This window comes from Primulina huaijiensis, unplaced genomic scaffold, assembly GCF_012295235.1.
Source record: "Primulina huaijiensis isolate GDHJ02 unplaced genomic scaffold, ASM1229523v2 scaffold20195, whole genome shotgun sequence".
Classification (NCBI taxonomy): Eukaryota; Viridiplantae; Streptophyta; class Magnoliopsida; order Lamiales; family Gesneriaceae; genus Primulina; species Primulina huaijiensis.
The window spans coordinates 66104-89161 of NW_027352647.1; the positions used below are offsets into that span (position 1 = coordinate 66104).

The following is a 23058-nucleotide window of genomic DNA, read 5'->3' on the forward strand; positions in this document are numbered from 1 at the left end:
AGTCTGAAGTTTCCAATGTGAGGCAGTCAACTCGAGACAGAAGACCACCAGGTTGGCTTTCAGATTATGTCACTGAAAGCAATATTGCATATTGTCTATTATCAGAGGATGGTGAGCCATCGAGTTTCCACGAGGCTACTCAAAGCTCGGATGTATCTTTGTGGATGATAGCAATGCAAGAAGAGTTGGAGGCATTAGACAGAAATAAAACTTGGGATCTTGTTACACTACCACGAGGAAGGAAAGCCATTGGAAACAGATGGATCTATAAGATCAAGCGTGATGGCAATAACCAAGTGGAGCGGTATCGTGCTAGATTGGTGGTAAAAGGGTATGCTCAGAAAGAAGGCATTGACTTCAATGAGATATTTTCTCCTGTGGTTCGGCTTACAACAGTCAGAGTGGTGCTGGCATTGTGTGCGGTGTTTGACCTACATCTAGAACAGCTAGATGTGAAAACGGCGTTTCTTCATGGATATCTTGAAGAAGAAATCTATATGCTCCAGCCAGAAGGTTTTGCGGAAAAAGGCAAAGAGAACTTGGTTTGCAGGTTGAAAAAATCTCTCTACGGTCTCAAACAGGCGCCGAGATGTTGGTACAAGAGATTTGATTCCTTTATCATTAGCTTTGGATACAACAGACTGAGTGCAGACCCTTGTACGTATTTCAAGAAGTCTGGTGATGATTATATCATTTTGCTGTTGTATGTGGACGACATGTTGGTAGCAGGCCTCAACAAAGATCATGTCCAAGGATTGAAGGCACAGTTGGCTAGGGAATTTGATATGAAGGACTTGGGACCAGCAAACAAGATTCTAGGGATGCAAGTTCACCGAGACAGAAGTAACAGAAAGATTTGGCTTTCCCAGAAAAATTATTTGAAGAAAGTCTTGCAACGCTTCAACATGCAAGATAGTAAGCCAATATCGACCCCTCTTCCTGTTAACTTCAAGTTATCCTCCGAGATGTGTCCTAGCAGTGAAGCAGAGAGGATTGAGATGTCTCGAGTACCATATGCATCAGCAGTGGGAAGTTTGATGTTCGCTATGATCTGTACAAGACCGGATATTGCTCAAGCAGTGGGAGCAGTTAGTCGGTATATGGCGAATCCTGGACGAGAGCATTGGAGCGCTGTCAAGAGGATCCTTAGATACATTAAGGGTACCTCGAATGCTGCATTAAGTTATGGAGGATCAGATTTTACACTCAGGGGCTATGTTGATTCAGATTATGCAGGTGATCCTGATAAGAGGAAATCTACTACTGGTTATGTGTTTACACTTGCAGGGGGAGCAGTAAGCTGTGTTTCAAAACTGCAGACAGTTGTGGCGTTATCTACAACAGAGGCAGAATACATGGCAGCTACTCAAGGTTGCAAGGAGGCAATATGGATTAAAAGGTTATTGGAGGAGATCGGGCACAAACAAGAAAATGTTTCTTTGTTTTGTGATAGTCAGAGTGCCTTGCACATCGCAAGGAATCCAGCCTTTCATTCCAGGACGAAACACATTGGAGTGCAATTTCACTTTGTGCGGGAAGTAGTAGAAGAAGGAAGCGTGGATATGCAGAAGATCCATACAAAGGATAACATAGCCGATTTTCTGACCAAGCCAGTGAACATTGAAAAGTTTGAGTGGTGTAGATTCTCAAGTGGCCTAGCAGAAACGTAAGCAGCGGGGAATGACAAGATTGAAAGGATGTGTGGAGATGTGTTTGATTCTCAATCAAATCTCCAAGTGGGAGAAATGTCGGCAGGAACATTTAGGCAGGAGCATTTAATGGGAACAGTATGTGCCAGCATAATTTGAATAGAATTTGAACACGGCAGCTGACTTCTTTGAAATGGGAGATGAAAATTCACACTGGAGATGCATCTATAAATAGAGGCATCATTCGGCATTTCTAAGTATCCCATTCACAAGTTTCTTCTTGTGTTTTATTATTCCTCCTATTAGTTCTATAATATTTGTGAGGTGTTTTGTTCTCCTGTATTAAGAGAGTGTGTGTTATCTTTGGAAACACAGTGAGTGAGTTGTACACCACAAAATATTATAGTGGAAATTCTTTTCATCTTGCCCGTGATTTTTACCCTAATAATTTTTAGGGGTTTTCTACGTAAATCTCGGTGTCCAGTTTATTCTTTATTTTCGGGTTTTATTATCTCAAATTCCGAAAGTGGGACCAACAAGTGGTATATAGAGGCATCATTCAGTGTGAATTTTCATCTCCCATTTCAAAGAAGTCAGCTGCCGTGTTCAAATTCTATTCAAATTATGCTGGCACATACTGTTCCCATTAAATGCTCCTGCCTAAATGTTCCTGCCGACAATTTCTGTTGTCAAAGTTGGAAGACAGTTGATTGCTGAATTCATTTAATGCAAATTCTGCTTCTTATAAAACGTCCCTAATTCATGGGTTTCTCCATTGGAAGTTTATATATATTGATTCTTGGAAATGGTGCGTGGAGGTGGTTTTTTTTATATATGCTTTGTTTACCTTTTCTTGTGGCTGCTTCGGTGGTAGCTAGAGATATTTCAAATGGCGATGAAAAGGGTGTTGGATTTGGTCGTTGGGCGGGGAAGGGCGTTGGGTTGGGTGGCGGTGGAGCTGGTGTTGGGTTGGGGCGGAGTTGGAAAGGGAGTCGGGTTTGGTGGTGGTGGGACTGGTGCTGGCCTTGGTGGCGGAGCAGGTGGAGGTTTTGGTAAAGTATGGGATAAAGGCGGAGGATTAGGCAAGGGTGTTGGAGTCGGCGGAGGTGGTGGTGTAGTTGGGCATAATTGATTCTCGTATGCTTGCATGCATGGACACAACAAACCTTATCAATATTATTTATCCGTTTTTGATATGTATAATCTTATTAATCACCTAATCATGTCATTACTTTTGCAAAAATTGATTTTAATTAATTAAGCACCAATGTTAATTTGAACTTGCTCCAAACACAATATAACATGTACGCACGCACCAATACGAATATAAATAAAATTACTGAGGTTTAAGCACGTCTCCAAAAAAATTCTTGGTTATATATGATCAACTTTGAGCTCAAACAAACAAGATTTTATAATTACTAATTGAACTTGAAATCAGACATCAATGACAACAGCTTACATAATTGGCAAAAACTTGTGTGAGACGGATCTTTTATTTGGGTCATACATAAAAAAATATTATTTTTTATGCTAAGAGTATTACTTTTTATTGTGAATATCGATATGGTTGACCCGTCTCACAGATAAAGATTCGTGAGACCGTCTCACAAGAGTCCTACTCTACATATTTTTCAAATTATTGCAAAATCATTAACATAATACGTAATTACTCAAAAATGAGTTAAACACTTAAAAATATATAGTCGTTGCCAATTCAACAGACATTTTTACTTCTAAAATCATTAATATATTTCCAANATAGAGGCATCATTCAGTGTGAATTTTCATCTCCCATTTCAAAGAAGTCAGCTGCCGTGTTCAAATTCTATTCAAATTATGCTGGCACATACTGTTCCCATTAAATGCTCCTGCCTAAATGTTCCTGCCGACAATTTCTGTTGTCAAAGTTGGAAGACAGTTGATTGCTGAATTCATTTAATGCAAATTCTGCTTCTTATAAAACGTCCCTAATTCATGGGTTTCTCCATTGGAAGTTTATATATATTGATTCTTGGAAATGGTGCGTGGAGGTGGTTTTTTTTATATATGCTTTGTTTACCTTTTCTTGTGGCTGCTTCGGTGGTAGCTAGAGATATTTCAAATGGCGATGAAAAGGGTGTTGGATTTGGTCGTTGGGCGGGGAAGGGCGTTGGGTTGGGTGGCGGTGGAGCTGGTGTTGGGTTGGGGCGGAGTTGGAAAGGGAGTCGGGTTTGGTGGTGGTGGGACTGGTGCTGGCCTTGGTGGCGGAGCAGGTGGAGGTTTTGGTAAAGTATGGGATAAAGGCGGAGGATTAGGCAAGGGTGTTGGAGTCGGCGGAGGTGGTGGTGTAGTTGGGCATAATTGATTCTCGTATGCTTGCATGCATGGACACAACAAACCTTATCAATATTATTTATCCGTTTTTGATATGTATAATCTTATTAATCACCTAATCATGTCATTACTTTTGCAAAAATTGATTTTAATTAATTAAGCACCAATGTTAATTTGAACTTGCTCCAAACACAATATAACATGTACGCACGCACCAATACGAATATAAATAAAATTACTGAGGTTTAAGCACGTCTCCAAAAAAATTCTTGGTTATATATGATCAACTTTGAGCTCAAACAAACAAGATTTTATAATTACTAATTGAACTTGAAATCAGACATCAATGACAACAGCTTACATAATTGGCAAAAACTTGTGTGAGACGGATCTTTTATTTGGGTCATACATAAAAAAATATTATTTTTTATGCTAAGAGTATTACTTTTTATTGTGAATATCGATATGGTTGACCCGTCTCACAGATAAAGATTCGTGAGACCGTCTCACAAGAGTCCTACTCTACATATTTTTCAAATTATTGCAAAATCATTAACATAATACGTAATTACTCAAAAATGAGTTAAACACTTAAAAATATATAGTCGTTGCCAATTCAACAGACATTTTTACTTCTAAAATCATTAATATATTTCCAAATTTGCGAATATATAAATCGTTTCATAAATCAACTATAGTGTTTACAATTTACTTCATATATATAGATCGTGTATATATAATATAAACACACAAATAAACAAAATATCAATCTTAACAATTTATTTTTAAAATAATATCTTATCGTTTATAAAATCATAAAATAACTTATAAAATATAAAAACTTATGAGTTAAAACATCAAAATTTTTAAAAAACCATTTCTGCTATGAGCAACCTAACAACGTAAAATCTAGGAAAAAATGTGTGTGAGACAGTCTCACGGATCGTATTTTGTGAGACATATCTCTTATTTGGATCATCCATGAAAAAGTATTACTTTTCATTACTTTTTATTGTGAATATCGATAAGGTTGAGACCGTCTCACAGATAAAGATTCGTGAGACCGTCTCTCAAAAGACGTACTCAAAAATCTATCCAAAATTCAGTGTCTTGTAAATTAGTTTAATTAGATGCGTTGGAATCAAAACACTTGATCAGCTTGATTATTACTTACTTCTTAATGATTGAATATACTGTAATTATGATATCTTTATTTTCTCTATAAAACTAAATTATTATATGTCAATTTTTTTTTTTTTTTGAGAATTATAAATCAATTTTCAATCTTTTTCTCATCGACCGAACTTTAATTTGTTTTCTACCAAAAAAACAGGAAATAAAGAAATCTGAATAATCATCGCACTTGGAACATTTGTGTGTCTGGAAACAACTCAATGGAATCCAAACTCGGCACGGTGGATGCACTCCAAGCGGTGAAGAGGAACTCGGGAAAGACTTACGGGCAGATAGCCGAGGAGACTGGCCTGACTAACGTGTACGTGGCTCAGCTCCTGCGGCGCCAAGCCCAGCTCAAGCCGGACACCGCGCCGTTACTCCGGGCAGCCCTGCCCGAACTGTCTGAAGATCACCTTCATGAGATGATGCAACCCCCCCTCCGATCGTATGATCCAAGATTAATTCAAGAACCCACTATTTATAGGTAATTCCGTTGCTTTTGGTTTGTCCTTTTATGTTGGTGAAATTTTTTCATTCGTTGAAATTAGTTTCTTGAAAGCTTTTACTTTCTATGTTGAATTTTGCTAAGCGTGGGGCTTAGATTTGCTGGCATTGTTTTCGGGTTTGAGTTTGAGAAACTTGTTTTCTTTGATTAAAGACGATTGTTTTCCCTATTGAAAGAATCGTTAATGCATTTAGTGAGTGAAGCGATGTAAATTAACTTAATTGAGCAATTTTGAGTTTGTATATTTGAGTTGATTTATCCTGTATGCTTTGTATAGGCTTTAGTTTATGTGTGTGTGTGTGGTCTGTTCATCTTTACAGATGATGTAGTTTATGTTATTTGGATCGCAATATTTATGATATAGAAGATAAGTGCTTGATGTCGAAAAATATGAATCAAACTGCAAAGCTTCGACCTTTTCGACCATGCTTCTATGCAAAGAAAGAATAGCACAAAAAGAACTTAAAGTCAGAGATTAGGGGATTTCACTTGAATGGCAAAGTATCTATACTGATATTTCTAGCTCCCCACAGGTTTTGGTATTTTCAGTTCAATTAAGTTATTTACTTGGTCCAGAAATTTTGGGATGACTGAGTCTAAGCCTTATCTTTGGACCAATTAAAATGTCGTTTGGGATTTCACTTGAATGGCAAAGTATCTATACTGATATTTCTAAGCCTTATCTTTGGACCAATTAAAATGTCGTTTGCAACTATGCATTTGGCTGACCTTGTGCTGCCTTTCGAGATCTCTGTACGATCTCTAAAGTTCTCATTTTCCTGTTTACAGGTTAAACGAAGCTGTTATGCATTTTGGGGAGAGCATAAAGGAGATCATAAACGAGGAATTTGGTGATGGCATGTAAGTAGTTGTTCTTTATTTTGAACCTGGTAACTGCTTCATAGTTAGTGCCTTAACACTAATTGTAACTTGAATATGGCATACAAATTACAATCACATTTCCATGTTGTTTGTATATGCCATAGAATGTGCAATATCATCTGGTAAATGCTTCGTTGTAGATATTGTGGATAGACCCTGTCTCTTATGTCCTTTTTGAGCTTCCCTGTTTTTTTAATTAAAAAAATTGACCTTTCACCTGTGAGTTATGTGTATTTTTTAATTTCTGATAAAATTGAATATTTGAAAGATTCCCTTGTTTTTTATGATTCCTACATATCCCCAATCCTGCACAAATTATCACCTTATCATTAAGCAGGACATTCACTCTTTCTCCGTGGTCGATTATAAATATAACATAATTCCTGTAATTGACCATCGAATTCCTTTTACGAGTTTAGGAAGCAGGACCTTATCTTTTTGTGCCAGAAAAGTGCTGTTACAATTCTCAAGAAATTGAACATTAAAATATTTATCTTGTTCCCGAAAAATTGCTTTATTGCTGTAATTACAAGTCTAGTGTCAATGCTAAATAGCCAAGTTTGAGTCCTAGTTTCTGACAGTGTATCACCTCTTATTTTCTGTTAGTAAGTAAAATTCTTTTATGATCATGCTTCTATTTAATAATTCCGGCTTAAATTATTAAAACTTTCATGGGTGGTGGTATCACTTTTATAATGTACAATAGTGGTGATGGCCTAAATAAAAAGGTGAACTTGAGTCTTTAAATTACAATATTTAATCAATATGATTTTCCTTACCCTTTCTTTTCTTTCTTTTTTTAAAAAAAATTCTTTTGCTTGACCGGGGAACTTAGCAAGTAGCATGTCGGCAATTGATTTCTACTGTTCAGTCTACAAAATTAAAGTTGTGGGTGGTGGTATTACTTTTATAATGTACAATAGTGGTGATGGCCTAAATGAAGAACTTGAGCCTTTAAATTACAATATTTAATCAATATGATTTACCTTACCCTTTCTTTTCTTTTTTTTAAAAAAATCTTTTGCTTGACCGGGGAACGTAATAAGTAGCATGTCGGCAATTGATTTCTACTGTTCAGTCGACAAAATTAAAGGTGTGGATGGAAAGGATCGTGTTGTCTTGACATTTGACGGGAAATATTTGCCTCACACTGAGCATGTATGTGGCTGAATTACTTTCTTTGTTACATTAATTTTTCAATTGCTTCTGGACTTCACAATTAATTGCTATAAATTTTCTTATATATTTTTTCCTTGTGCAGCGTACTGAGCATATGGTATCAAGAACAAGAAAGATAAAAAATCAAGTTCATGAATCAAAGAAAGGGTAATCTTAGTTGTCCCTTACCCCTTGTCTGTGTCTGTTGCTGTTGGTATTTATTAAATAATTCCCGATTATGAATTATACTCAGGTACCATGAAATTGATGGTATGTCAGATCTTGTATCCATGTTACATTTTGATGTAAAGATCTGATATGTAGTTCTTGCAAAATTTAAATAATAATCTGGTAACTAAATCTAAATGTATTGGTTATTTCTGAAGTTTGCATGATTTCTAATCTAGTTAAATCTAAAAAATCCTCCATACTGGTCTTGAAATTGCAGTTAGGGTCAGTATCAATTTAGTGGTAATCTCATTGTAGTTGTATTCAAGATTCCTGGAAGTTGTGTAAGAAACAAATGTAATTGGAGTGTTAATAAATTTACATTAAAACAGCTTCAACAAGCCTAGGAGATCAAATATAAAATTCACAAAGGAAAACCTGTGATTGCCTTTCCTCAAAGGTGAATATAGCTACTCAGTCAATAGGGCTTTGTAATATTGTTATCCAGAAACCGTGTGAACTGGAAAGAAGAGGCAAGAACATGTACCTTAGACTACTGCTTTGTAAGAAACTCATACCTGATAGCTATCTCTTCGTGAAGTTTTCTTTTATATGATCAAAAAGTATGATCGAAAATATATGGCTGATTTTGGAAAAATCAACTCCTGGTTCTCCATCTTCTGATTGAAGTTGTCTAAAACTTTGAAGTTTTGGAGTAAAGTAATAAACTAATATGTTTTCAGAGTAAAGTTAAGGATGAGTCGTCGAGTTTGTCTCATAGTCACCGATTTTCACTTTTCTTATAATTTGTTTTGTAGAGATCATACAAATCATTATTCTGCACAGTTCTGCAATAAACATCGGTATAGACGTTGTAATGATGCGATGTGTATGTCTAGACACTAGTGGTAATACTATCTAATACATTTTCAACAATAGTTAATATCCAAAGTAGTACAAGAAAAATCTTTCAAGCAACTCCCGATTTTCCCCCAATATTACAAATCAAATATCGCTTAGGTCTAAGAAAAATGAAGACAAAATTTAGAAGTGTGCTCTCCCATCCTATATTCTTGTCTTAGGAATACCACTAAAAATTCAATTAAAACTTTGTTAAAAAGAAAATTTCATTACATAAATTAAGAAATCTCTTGGTGTATATTGTTTTAATTTTTTTTCAAGTATACAGTGTTCTTAATTATCTCGAGTCCCTTCTCTTTGCTAGTTGGAATGTCCTCTTCAAAAAATGGTTTGCAGCTTGATCATTCCTATGACAAAGTACCCTCAATATGGTATTTGGATCTAACCGATTCCATTTACCAGTTGTCGGTGGCATTGGAAGTTTCTGCCCTGCACCCACCATTCCTATCCCACTAGCTTCACATGCCACAATACTGAAATCTTCTACTAATTGCTCGGTTGACTGCCCCATCAATGCGACCACCCCTTCAACTGTCTCCGCATCCTTTTCAACCATATCCTCAACTATCAAACCTTCTCCGCATGTACAAAATACTCGTTTCAAGTTGTCAAAGTCTTCCTCAATCATTGGGTGATCAAACCTGGAGAAGGTTCGGGAGCTGCCACCAGCTAGCAAAACCATGAGGTACGCCTCAAAAGAGGCCTTCATTACTTCTTGTAGAGCTAGTGGTTGAGCACGATCAGTCACTATTGCACACAGAAGAGTAAGATTTTGCTTGAGTATTCTTAATGCTGGCCTGATTCTTGAATTTATTACATCACCAATGTATAGGCTTCCGTAGAAAACCGAGTTTGAATCCAAAAATATTAGACGATAGGCTGCTACTTCTGCCACATGCTGAAAAGCAACTTGTATTGCTGATCGGCTATGTTCAAAATATGAACTGTTGAGTTGCCTTCTGTTACCAAACCAGGATTTTGGTGATGGAGTTATCTTCGGCGACAGAGTTAATGTTTTGTCAAGGGAGTGAATTTGTGATTGAAGGTAATGTAAGGTGTTGAGACGGATATATAGGCGTTGTGTTCCACGACTTGTCGATGGACGGGGATTGTTTCCTTCATTGCCCAAATTATTGTTTGGATCTTCAATTCCTACACTGCATGCTGCTCTTTTCCAGAGTTTTCGGAACTTTGAATCCAAGCTACATCGTGTTAGCGGAGGAAGTGTGGGGATATAACTCTGTTTTGATCCTAAAAATGAGAAAAAATGTGTGCTTAGGATTTAGAGAGACAAACATTGTGTAAACTAGAATGCAGTTGCTTAGCTTCTGCTTAGGATGATGATAAATTAGCAATTCTTACCACATGATGCAATGAACGTTATGTAATCTCGAATGAGATGTTCTAAACCTTCAGTGAGATCATAAACAAGATTCTCTGTTATGTTTATAGGAATTTCGAAGAAATTTTTTACAGCTTCCTTGGCGAATCTGACTAGTTCTTCAGCAGAATGAGCGTACGGCTCAGTTTTGGACTTTGGATTCCATGTCTGCAGAATTATGAAAAAAGTTAAGAACTTAATGTGCCAATTCTAAGTTCTACGGTGAAATGTGACATTTTGATTCCACGTGTATTAGAAATAATTTTCTTTATAAACGTATATAGAGGAATTTGTGGTTCAATAAGTTTACTTCTGTTTCTTTTGCCCTTTGGTAAATCTCATTCCCTTGCTTCAACTTGTCTTGAACCCACTGTTTCATAAGTTTAACTATGATTGAATCAACTTCGTAAGGAACCATTTCTCTCACAATTGCCTTGCCTCCATCTTCACATTCAACAGAGTCCTCAACCACCATCTGTACTAAAAGTTTCTCTAATTTCCCAGCCCTTTGCAACACCAAGACTGTTTCATTCTTGAGCATAGACGTGCCCGTTAAGTACTGCTTTAGTAACGTCCCATAGCAAGTGTGCAGTGTAACAGCCGCAACTCCAGCAGAAATGGGTTGCCATTTCTTAAGAACTCGACTGAATATATCCTTCTCCTTTGAAGCCAATTCTTCGGTTTCTCTAGCCAATTTGATGAGCATTTCACTCACTTCTTGCCCTTCAAGGGATGTCCCGTTTCCATTTTTATCCACGAGCATCTATCGATATAAAAAAGTTAGCAACACCATGAAAATGAAAACATTCTTAAGAGTATAGATATACATACCTTTGCAAATGCGTTTCTCAGTGATGCTCGAATATAATAGTCGATCCTATTCCCCGAAGCTTCGTCCCCCGTCTCTCCCTTTTCTTGACTAATCGACACGTAGCAAGGAATATCCTCTTCGAGTATCTTTGTGGCAGAGAAAACCAAAGGAAGAATACTTTCCATTATTCCAACTGTTCCCCTATCAAAGCTTTCATGATAATCCAACAACCTTTTTTCAGACCACTTCTTCATTGCTGTTAAAACATTTGACAACATCTTGATGTAAATCGCCTCTCTATTGACCTTCTTAGCGTCGGCTGCTACTTCAGTCAACATAGCATGAGATGCCCCAAGAAGATCCGACTCCACCTGCCCAGTTGCGATATACTGCTCAAAAAGCACCCAAGTGAAACATAGATTATGTATGGACCGGTTAATCCCCAAAGTAGACCAAGTTTTCTTCATAAGCTCTAGCAGTTCATCGACTTCATCAATGATTAGCGTTTCATCCTTACTATCGAAAACTGAGCTGAGAAGGGCTGTGTAGATTTGGACGTTGAGGGGGTATCCATCGGCCCAGTGGCACACGTCGGAGGCTCCACCATCAGGGCTTCGCCAAGCCAAGGAAACGATAGAGTTGCAAAGTGTTTTCATTGCCTCCGAATTCTTACCCGTGTCAATTGCCTTTGTTTCGCAAGAATTGATAATGTCTCGAAATTTAGCGGCAACTATGTCTGATTTTTCTAGTGGGATAGAAGGGTGGAGGAGTAGTCCTGCTTCGAGTATTTTTAGTTGTCGTTTTTGCCAGATATGGTACTCGTGAGCATCGTTGAATTCAGATGGTTTCAGATGACGGAGTAACTCCAGAGGAAGAATTATGGTCTCTGCTCGCCTGCCCATCTAATCAAACAACGAATCTTCAAATATTTGTCTTTTTTTTAAAAAAAAAAAATTTAAAATAAACAAACAATAAATTTCTAAAAAAAATTATTGTCAATATATATGCTAGGGTGAAGTTTTTGTTTATCTATTTGTGTATAATTAACATAACATTAAGCGACAAGGAATTCGATCGAGAAAAAAAAAAATTTAATTTATAGGAGCTTTTCAAAGTAAAATTTTATCATCTTAAAATAAACTCAATATTTATTTATCTACTATATATATCTTCAAAAAGTCGTGAACCACGCATGCATTCCCCCCAAAAAAAATGTCGTAAACCATGCATGCAATATTCATCGTAACACAAAATAATAATATTGCATACTTGGCCAACTAGAGTTCTCATTAGAGTTTTGCGAAGTCTATTGTCACTCTGCTCGGTCACCCTCATTTGCTGCCTCATAATTTCTGCCGATGTCATCGGCCGCCTCAGCCTCGCCACTGACGACGCAGGTAGTGTCGACGACATCCTCGGACTCGACCCTGCACCACTTGGAGATGATGGATTCGCTCCACATGAGCTCGAACGCCTGGAAGATGGCGCTCGCTTCAACATTCGTAGCCCCAATGCCCTCTTCACCCGACTCGTCACTGCCATCCCAACCCCCGGTGGCTTCATTGGTGACCCGGGACCTGACCCATTTCCATCCCCGCCTTCTGAAGAGTTGTAATAAGTGATCGCGCTCCGTCCACCAAACCCCGGAGAAGACCGGCATGCTGTGAAGAAAATCTCGTATGCCGCCTCCCGAAAGTCATCCCGGTCAAGACCATCGAGTTTCCCGAAAGGCGAAGAGAGATCCATGTGGCTGATATAAGAGCCAGGTTTAGGAGTGTCGGTATTCAGATTGGCGTTGGACAGACGGAGGTGGTGGTGGTGGATCAACGGCGTAGACTTCAAAGATAATAACGATTAGAAGTCTGGTGGAAGAGAGGGAAGAGAGAAGCTGGTAAACATTATATCGATTTTTAAGGAATGTTCTGTGAAAAGAGGAGCAAAAGAAACATGGGTGGGGGGCAGACCATGTTAGTTACCAGGAAGAGGGTGCAGAGATTGATGGTTCTCGTTTTCTCTGTGTTTTGCACCCATTGTTATGCGACAAATACGAGGAAAACATGAAGGATTCTCATGTACGTACTACTTTCCCTAGGATTTCTAGGAAAAAAACAGGACCTTTTCGTCAACGGTGGATTGTGTTTTTTTATGCATTTCCAAATTACATTTTTAATAAAAAGCTAATCATTTGAGGGGGAAAAGAAAGAACATTATATGTATATTAAAAAATTTTGAATATCGTAAAACTTAACGTAAACTTCATTTCTTTTTTAATCGCAGAAAATACATATTTTCTTGAGATTGGTTCTTTGTTTAGGATGGTTTCAAGCATTCGCAGGAGTCAATTTAATCAAAATATAAATCTGAACATAAAATTCACATCCGACAGAGACCAATTTATGTGTTCGCTTCAACACAAGGACGGGTAGCAGAACATGCAAGCAATATCGTAGGTGTTTCATATAAAGGTCCATCTAGATTGGAGTATTTGATTTCAAAAGGCAGTAGATGATTTCAAATGACTGAACGGATTAAGAATTAGAAAATCATCATTGTTATTAAAAAAATGTAACCACAATCTATTCAGCATTGTGATAAGAAAATAACTACAGATAATAGCTGAATGATTTTAAATTCATTAATTTAGAAATTAAACAACCTAGGTGAATAAGTTTGATTTGAAATCTTAACTCCAAATCCCTCCATCAAAATGTAACCTTATTTCTTCATTCTCACATTATGTTGTATATAACATCAACTTTTGCGTAAGATTGAAATGTGAATTAAATGTATCAAAGGAGAAAGGGCAATGACAAGAACAAGAAACAATTAGAATCAGTCGAGAGAGTAGTACTCTTCTATCTCAATGCCCTCCACAATATCAGAACATGAAAACTAGACCAACTCCCTACAAAATCAACATACCAAAGTCCTTGCTGCGAATCTTGAGAGATTCCATTTCGAATGCTTCAGGACCTGTTTCGGTTCATCATAACTCAACCCAGTCACAGCAACCCCTTTGACACGCTTGTGTTTGTCTCAGGAGGCCATTTCGCAGACCTTTTTTGGAAGAATCTTGACTCCTGTACAACACAAGGCCAGACAGAGGGGGAAGATTATGTCAACGGCAAAATTTACCAGTAGATTACCGCTATCCATAATAACTACCACTACCCATTGCTATCTATTCACTATGAGCTACAAATTGTGGTAATGTCAAACTTCTAATGGAAACACAACTCAAATCGACACTAACCACGGCTAAGATCTTAACTACCTCCATAATAGAAAGATTTAAACAAGACAGAAATAACCGAACTCCATCTGTAAGAGGTTTGCCAAGGGAATTGATTCAAATGATACCCTACACTCAAGACACAAAGTTCAGTTTTGGCCAAGTGATGGAATATGGAATAATATGTCACCGCCATCAAAAACTACAGACAAGAAAATTCCATACCACAAATTCTGCTCATAGGGCTGCGGGCAAAAATCTAACAACTAGCCATTAATTGACTCAATAAAAGTTCTATAGAGGCTAAAATATCTCAAATATTATAACAAGTGAAGACCTGGAAAAGCTAGTAAACATAGGTATGAGCAAACCGAATTTAACACTAAAATTGAAAGCAGAGAAAATCCAAAGACTTTACTCCTGAACAAGTACCAAATAGTCGCCTTAGAATTTAGATGAAAAAATAGAAGAGACCAATTCTGTTGTATCTGACTCCGTCCACAATATCGTAACATGAAAACCAGCCTAACAGCCCTACAAAACCAACATACCAAAATCTATGGCTGTGAATCTTCTTCCCACAGAAACCCAAGGAATATTGAAGGATATCATTTCAACAGCTGCAGGGACTGCTTCTGCTCAAGTTAATTCTCGTGTCACCCCAGGCACAGCCACCTCTAAAGTCTCATTCCATGCTAAACAGATTATCCAATATGCTCATGTTTAGCTTGCTTGGAAAATTTGATCCAACTTTTTTATGCAAGCCCCTCCACTCCTGTACAACACAAGGCCAAATACAGGAGGAAGATTATACCATTGCCAAAATGTATCTACCAGTAGATTACCGCTATCCATTATGGCTATTCATCCCATTACTGCTATCTATCACTGAAATCCATTACTAAACTAATTTATCTGATGCCATGATGCTGAACTTCCAACAAAAATTACAACTCTATGGAACAAGAACTAGAGCTAAGATCTTCGATAGTTCCAGTATTGAAAGAATTATATAATACGGAAATATCCGAGCTCCTGCCACTAAAGGTTCACCAAATCAACATGCATTTAATGATATCAATATCAAACAAACATAATTCAGTTTATGGTAAGCCACATTCAACAAACAGATTAGCAATGAAATATCACCACCATCATGGAAATGGAGATTCCAGAGAACATAAACCTTTCTACTGGGGTTACATGTCAAAACACTAATAGCACACCAGCAATTCACTAGGATAAGGTTCAATAGAAGCTAGCATATCTCAAACATTACACAAAACAAGCTTAAAACTACACTTCAAAGCAAAGAAAATTGCAAGAAGACTATTCTCGAAGAAGTATGACTTATTAGAAACTAGCATAACAGTAAAACCAATAAATATGATCAAACAAACTAAAGAAATCCAAAGAGCCCCATAGAATAGGTGACTTCTGGCAAGAGCCACCTACTTTGGCCAGAGAGGAGAGTTTGTAAACTGCAAGAGCTCCTCAAAAGAAGAATAGATTGACTTCAAGCGATAAATTATTGCTGCTGACCCGATCGATTTGAACCACTACCATACCCGCTTCCATAGCCAACTTGGCCACCATGTGACCCCATTGCTGATGAATCAGATCGCCATCCAGCATTTCCATAGCCTATATTACCAGTTCCATCGCCATAACCACCACCCATGTAACTGCCAGAACCAGATTGAAGATCTCCAGGAGCACTACCATTTTGGCCGGTTGCCGAACGCCCACCAACAGCTCCATAAGCCGCTTGATTTCCATAACCTCCATCATTTCCACCATACCCACTGTAACCATAACCTTGATTCCCGAATCCAGAAGAACCACCCGGAGATTGACCAGTAGGAAGCACATTGTTACCTGGGCCACCGCCGCCAGGAGTACCCCACTGAGAGCTTCCATAGCCATATGCAGCTGGAGCTTGTGAGCCCCAGGAACTTCTAGGAGCATTTGGAGGGCCACCACCATATCCAGCATTAGGATTTGCATAGCCTCCACCAGCAGGACCACTATACCCTGGGTTGGCACCACCATAATTCCCGTAGCCATAGCCCATACCATTGCCATACCCATAACCAGGAGCATTATACCCAGACGAACCATAAGAAGGATAACCACCACTAGCATTTTGTGAATGCATAAACTTTGATTCCATTCGCCCATCATAAGAGCTTGAATTACCACCAGAAGATCCATAACCCTGATATCCTCCACTGTTACCACCAGCTCCACCACCCATAGATCGGCCACCACCACCAACATTGGCGTCTTTGGGAAGAGCACGCTTCACTTCCACTTGCTTGCCATTTAAGTCATGAAATGTCTTGTGTAAAACCCTATCTACTGCTTCCTCAGAATCAAATGAAATGAAGCCAAATCCGCGAGGACGGTTTGTTTGCTGGTCATACATTATCACTACATCAGTTACCATACCATAAGTCTCGAAATACTGCCTAAATTCATCCTCACTCAAAGTTGCTGGCAAACCCCCAACGAATATCTTCTTTGTCCTGGTACTTCCACCACCTCCAAAATTTCTTGCGCCACCAGGGTTTCCAACTTTAGAAACTTGCTGTTCCTCTCGTGATAAAGCTCTTTTAGCCTCGACCTATCAGGTATAACAATAAAATCCCATCATTATAAAGAACAAAAACCATCACATAAAAAGGCGGGGTAATTCAACTGCACGTTCTGCCTGGAGTTGGTGAAGAACTTAGTAAACAGTTACAACCCCACGTGGTAATCCACTATACGAGCTATTTTACGTCATAAGTGGATTACCCATCATCCAGAATCTTGCTCATGTCATTTCAAAAAACATTAACTGGATCATAAAAAAAATCAGCCGAGTTTTCTTAATTTATTAACTATCTCTCTTTTCCTAAATACGTAAAATAATCAACATCAGAATAGTACCAAGATATCGATTAGCAGTACGGTACGGTATCTTCCATTGGAAGAAGCCTATGAATTGATAGTCAAATAATATTGCACAATTAATTAATAGACATAATCTTGTGTTGAAAAACTACCCTATCAACAATTGGCAGTTGGGTTGTGTAAAACCCATACATGTGCACATAATAAATGCTAAAGTATTAAAACAGGCAAATAACACAACATGCAATGAGAATTCTTAACAATTATAAACAAAACACAAACAAACCATCAGGAACAGAATGGCTGTTGGCTGACAATGTCTCCCATGAAGTAAAACAACCCTAAATGATGGTCAATATGAACTGATACCAAAAACTGAAGATATAGCAAAAGCAAAAAAAGACAACAAGAAATTTCAAGATATAAATGCATTCTTCGGGCTATATTCTCGGAAAGTGTTCATACTTTAAACGCATGTTATGCAGATGGAATAATTGTATGTCATACACGTAAATGAAATCAACGTGGTTATAAACAATAAAACTGAAAACAAGGGTCTCAACAAAAGCCAAATACAAAAGAAATACAAATTCAAATACTAGGTCCCAAAAACAATAAGCATCTAATTGGAGCTCGCTAGATAACATAGATATTTAAAAAAAAGGTAAATTGACATAAACCCAGATGCTAAAATAAACCAAGAAAAACTAAAATGTCGAACACAGATATTTCGCGAACCAACGAATGAAAATGTACAAAAAACCAGACGAATCTTACCGTGCGGCCATCAATAACATGCCTATCCTGAAGAACTCCATCAAGAATGTTTGGATCTGAAAATACGACAAAACCAAAGCCTCTTGGCTTTCCAGAAATCTTGTCTCTCATCACCGCCGTCTGCAATACTTCTCCATATCCTTGAAAGTACTCTTTCAGCTTCTCCTCATCTGTTTCCCATGAAATTCCACCTATGAAAAGCTTCCCCTGATCTGAATCCATAAATAATTCCGATGAAAAATTGCAGAGATGAGTGCTGAGTTCAAGGGAATAAGGGTTTGGGGTCAGCAGCGTGAACTAACTCAGCCGACTGCTGAAGAGTAGCAAGGAAAAGAGAGGTGAATTTATATGAAGGGCTGGGATCAGATGAGGTTCCAGGTTGAGGGCTGAGATTCGAAGTTAATTATTATTTTTTTTGAGCGAACATTTTTTATTTATTTATTATTATTATCGTTGGTAGTCTGGTAGAGGTAAAAACGGGAGAGATTTTTTATTTTTGTGGAAATATTGGATTTAAAATTATTATTTGTAAGGAAAAATTATTTAAAATGGATTTATATTTCTCTCAGCATTTTCTCCGAAAAACCTAATATGTAAAATGGATTTAAATTTTTTATAGCTAAATATATTCCAAAAATTTTTATTCATGTAAGATTATATTTTAATTTCGTTTTTATTGTAGATTAAATTTAGTCATAGTTGCTTGTGCACTCAAAATTTTTTTTAGTAAATAAAAAAAGTATAATGCAAAACAAAAAAAAATCATATAAGTTGGTATCTGATAATTAAGGTTTACATAGAATATAAATATTAAGATATAAATACGATTAGGTTTATTGCTTTTTATTATTAGAGACCTGATGAAAAACCAAATACAAATATGGAGTCGAATATATTATAATTTATTAATTTGGTTTTGAATCTTTATTATAGTTTTATCTATTTTTATTTTTTATGATTTAAATTATATTTTATATTTAAAATACATTCTATTGTTATTATTTTTGAATTAATTTATCCATTCCTCCCTATCCCAAATTAAAGTTAACATTGATGAAAACATGGGTAAAAAAATTTCAATTAAGGAAAACAGAGCATAATCCAAATTAAAGTAGGGAATGAAAGAATACGAATTTGAACAAGGAATACGAAATTTGAACGTCGTCATTATTTTCAAAACCCATTGGAGGAAAACATGGCAACCCAAATGCGAATCATATATCTAACTCACTTTCTTTTAATACTAATACACACATTTTCACACACACTAGCATATAGTATACATGAACTGATCAGGCCACAAGATAAAGCCAAGTTGCACGAATTCTTTTCTTTCGGGCTTCTGAAATGGGTTGTTTCCTTGCATGTTTTGGATTCAAAACGAAGAAAAAACGACGAAAATCCAGGAATATAAGTTCATCTGTGGAACAAGTAAGATCCCTTCAAAGTTCAAGCACTAATTAATTATCATGTACTGAGCTGATTATGAAGTGGAAATCTATTTTACTTTAATTTAGTTATGCATTTTATTGCTCTTTGGGCTTGAATTTACAGAGCCATGGAAGTTACTTAGCTCTAATTGATTCTGATGTTTTCATCAAACTTGACACTACAGAGAAGCACAATACATTAGATTCGGAAATCAAGTAAGCTTTATCAATTTACTACTTATGGAGTCACTTTCAAGTTTTGATGTATCACTCAAGTTTTTATAAAATGTACTCGGCAATAAATATATATGCATTGTCCTCTGAGTCGAGTCGAGGTACACGATCTCGACACGAGGAATGACTGATGGTTGTGTGCCTGTTAATTTCGTAGAGAGAAGCCAAAAGAAGCATCAATATCAAAAATCAAGAACCAGGTTAGCTTCAACTTAAATGTGGAGGCCTATGAACCAATACACAACGAGGAAGACATCAACACATTCCTCTCAGATAGTGAAGAAGAAGAACAAACCAAATGGGAATTCAACACAGAAACCACAAGCCTCATGGCCACTTTACATTTTACACAAGATTCAATATCATCAAGAATCAATAAATCCTACCCTCAAAATCACAGATATCGTAACTGCAGCACAGACGAGATCTACGAAGAAGAAGACGACGGCTACGAGTTTGAAGATGACTTAAGTAGCTACGAAGATAAGGGGGACAATTATAACAGTGAAAATGATGAGAAAAATAGTATTTTCAGGCAAAATCTGGGCTCGAAGAATGAAGAGATTGAGGGGATTGGATCAGATTTGTATGCTAACGATAGGAAAAAACATGTGCTTTCTGTGCTTAGTCCAGTTGAAAATTTGAGTCAGTGGAAAGCAGTGAAAGCTAAGGTAGCGCCTCCGAGGCACGAAAAGGAGAATGCTGTGTTAGATCATGAGTACGAGCCAAATACACCAAAATGTCACCCCAAGGAAGAACACAGTTTGGATCCTTGTGCTTTGAAGAACATGAAAAGTTTGAAAGTTTTAGGGGATCAAGGGCGCAGTGTTACAGTTGACGCCAGTCTCTCAAACTGGTTAAGGTTGACATAAAAAGACAGTTGAATCTTGAACTTGATTAAGGGTTGCTTGATTGTTTGGTTTGATTTTGTGTATGATTGATCATTGTGTGCATCTTTTTTGTTTCACCATACATACATACATACATACATGCATGTGGATTTGTTACTGTTCCAAACAGTTTTACTCTATAATATTTTCACACAAATTTCTTATTTGAAAGGTATGTTATATTTAATAATGATATGTAGAATAAAATATTTGAAAAATTATTTTTATTATTTTGAGATAAAATTAATGAATTTAAGAATAAATACCATAAAGTAAAAATAAAATTAACATTATAATTTATGAAGCTACTTAACTTATTTTATTAATGTCAATTAATAAGAAGCCAGTCTCACATAATTAGTTTAAGATTATATTATTATATTAATCTGAAGCAAAATATATCATGTGCCTACTATTGCTATAATTATATAATAAATAAAAATATATTTAACTTATTTATTTAGTCAAAAAAATTAATTTTCGTGAGCAATATCTATTTCATAATTTATCTAGTAATTTATTATGAATTATTTTGGCTATTTAATGTTATTTTTCTCCTAAATTTACTAATAACAAATTCAATAAAAGAAAAATCTAGAACAAGCACTTCTTGTGGCTCTAAATATTCCATCAAACAAATGACCAACAAAATCTTCTATCACTCAACTCAAGATCTCATCCCAACAGAAAAAAATGGCTACTTCGCTTTCTGCAACTGCTTCTCTAGGAAGCTGGGGAACATCCATCTCCGGAGGCGAAGATAACACCATGGCGCTGCAGTCCAAGGCGGCGGCGCCGCCACATTCCAGGGTGGCGCGGTCGGTCCGGTTGCGTCCGGTGATGAGGAATGTGAATGAAGGGAAAGGCATCTTCGCTCCAGTTGTGGTGGTGGCGCGTAATATTATTGGGAAGAAGAAGTTCAATCAACTGAGGGGCAAAGCCATTGCTCTACACTCGCAGGTAACGTAACTCGCTGTTAATTAAACATCTGTGTGATCTTCTGAAAATTGTTGGATATAATATAATCATGCTTCTGGGCAGATCTCATCAAAATTTTCTTGAATATATAAGCCAAGGTGTGTCTGGAATCCAAGTATTCGATTAATATTTGACATGAATTTTGTCAATCTTTAGAAGAATGATGGGAAGTCTATATGACCACATACAAATATTGGATTCGAAATCAATTATCAAAATAATTGTGCATTTTTTTAATCTCATTGAAATGGCCAACAAAAAGAGGGGAAAAAAAAAAAGAAGAAGAAGAAAAAAGACATGCACTTCATGTTGCATGGGCCAAACTCTTGGCTAAGGAATCTTCTATAACTCTTTTTTTTTTGGGTAATAATGCTTACCACAAATTTACGACATTTATTAATTATAGAAAGTTAAAAAGAGTTGTGACTCATTTACACGGACATAAAGTTTATTCCCTAACCCAAGAGATAAAATGCAGAGCAGATATTCATGAATCCTAGCTAGTTTGAGAATAATTTTGGGTTTTTGTTATTATAACATAATTTATACAAACTGCTTTATTTTCTTATTATTATTATTATTATTATTATTATTATTATTATTATTTCTTTTTTAAACTATATATATTTCTTATAAATTGATGTTGTATAAAAAACTTTCAGGTAATAACCGAGTTTTGCAAATCCATAGGGGCAGACCCAAAGCAACGGCAAGCATTGATTCGAATTGCGAAGAAAAATGGAGAACGGCTTGGATTTCTTGCGTGATCACGATTCTCTTGAAGTTTAGAAGGATGAGCACCTTTGTTATTGTATCTATATTTTCATGTTCTTGGTCTTTAGATGTTTTAGATTGTTCTCATATTACTTCCAACAAATTTAATTGGATTTTTTTTTAATCAAAGGATTCATCTTTAAAAATTAAAAATTAATGCTAAAATAATTCTAATGAATGATAATCAATGGGGAAGATATTTCATAAAGAGAAAAAAAAGAATTTGATTTCGAATACATACGTCCCATGATTTGAGTAACTCTGCATGCAATTTAGTAGATTTTCGCCAAATATCTACGATGGTTCGCTTCAAATTCAAAAAACTTTTTTTTTTTTAATTCTGATAAGATGGAAGTACATAGAGTGGCAGAATGTGGAATGTGATCATTGGTGGAATAACTAAATATTGGTCATGAATTTAATGTGAAACTAATTAATTAGCGTGAATACTCTTTACTATGCTAATTATTGATATTAGGAAAAAACAATATTAATAATATATATTTGTTTTTTTACAATTTAGATCTTCACTACTACAAAAACGGCAAACGACAACGAAAATCCGTTGTCGTAGCCATTTAAAAACTGTTGTAACTGAGGGTGTTGTTGAAAGTCCGTTCAACGACAACGGTTTTTTTCCGTTGTGGTAGATCAAATTTGCAACGGTTCTTAAAACCGTCGCAAATAAAAATAGCGACGGTCTTTAATTCTACCCGTCGCTAATTTTAACTTAGCGACGGTTACATAAACCGTCGCTACTTAACTCAGCGACAGTTATATAAACCGTCGCTAATTTAAAATTAGCGTCGGTGGTAATCACGCCCGTCGCTAATTTTAGCAACGGTCATCTTTCAAGAGTTCTGTCGCTAATTTGTTTC

At 36.5% G+C, this 23058-nt stretch overlaps 5 protein-coding genes across 8 annotated transcripts; 3 read left to right on the plus strand and 2 right to left on the minus strand.

The window, feature by feature from the left end:
* The first annotated feature begins 5296 nt into the window (after positions 1-5296).
* Positions 5297-8067, plus strand: LOC140966210 (cyanate hydratase-like). Of its 2 annotated transcripts, XM_073426557.1 has the most exons (4): positions 5303-5625; positions 6436-6507; positions 7578-7686; positions 7790-8067. In XM_073426557.1, the coding sequence occupies exons 1-4, from the start codon at positions 5360-5362 to the stop codon at positions 7856-7858; spliced, it is 516 nt and encodes a 171-aa protein (XP_073282658.1). In that variant the 5' UTR covers positions 5303-5359; the 3' UTR covers positions 7859-8067. The 2 variants fall into 2 exon arrangements, with proteins under 2 accessions (XP_073282659.1, XP_073282658.1); XM_073426558.1 differs by lacking the exons at positions 7578-7686; positions 7790-8067 and adding an exon at positions 7371-7515 and having other exon boundaries at positions 5297-5625.
* Positions 7790-12994, minus strand: LOC140966209 (protein unc-13 homolog). The gene is made up of 5 exons (XM_073426556.1): positions 12237-12994; positions 10988-11869; positions 10467-10919; positions 10138-10324; positions 7790-10026 (listed from the first exon to the last, which is right to left on the minus strand). Exons 1-5 carry the CDS (start codon positions 12711-12713, stop codon positions 9053-9055), a joined length of 2973 nt encoding a protein of 990 aa, XP_073282657.1. The 5' UTR covers positions 12714-12994; the 3' UTR covers positions 7790-9052.
* A 708-nt stretch (positions 12995-13702) lies between these two features.
* On the minus strand, positions 13703-18198 carry LOC140966207 (heterogeneous nuclear ribonucleoprotein 1-like). Of its 3 annotated transcripts, XR_012173275.1 has the most exons (4): positions 17875-18198; positions 15655-16825; positions 14751-14974; positions 13703-14047 (listed from the first exon to the last, which is right to left on the minus strand). XR_012173275.1 is itself a non-coding variant. In XM_073426555.1 (2 exons), exons 1-2 carry the CDS (start codon positions 18094-18096, stop codon positions 15728-15730), a joined length of 1320 nt encoding a protein of 439 aa, XP_073282656.1. In that variant the 5' UTR covers positions 18097-18198; the 3' UTR covers positions 15318-15727. The 3 variants fall into 3 exon arrangements, 1 of the variants encoding a protein (XP_073282656.1); XR_012173276.1 differs by lacking the exon at positions 14751-14974 and having other exon boundaries at positions 13705-14047; XM_073426555.1 differs by lacking the exons at positions 13703-14047; positions 14751-14974 and having other exon boundaries at positions 15318-16825.
* Positions 18199-19125: 927 nt separating this feature from the next.
* LOC140966221 (uncharacterized) lies at positions 19126-20499 on the plus strand. Its single transcript, XM_073426569.1, has 3 exons — positions 19126-19305; positions 19429-19520; positions 19696-20499. The coding sequence occupies exons 1-3, from the start codon at positions 19222-19224 to the stop codon at positions 20408-20410; spliced, it is 891 nt and encodes a 296-aa protein (XP_073282670.1). The 5' UTR covers positions 19126-19221; the 3' UTR covers positions 20411-20499.
* Positions 20500-21042: 543 nt separating this feature from the next.
* LOC140966218 (protein PROTON GRADIENT REGULATION 5, chloroplastic-like) lies at positions 21043-22299 on the plus strand. Its single transcript, XM_073426565.1, has 2 exons — positions 21043-21388; positions 22069-22299. Exons 1-2 carry the CDS (start codon positions 21122-21124, stop codon positions 22171-22173), a joined length of 372 nt encoding a protein of 123 aa, XP_073282666.1. The 5' UTR covers positions 21043-21121; the 3' UTR covers positions 22174-22299.
* Positions 22300-23058: the final 759 nt, after the last annotated feature.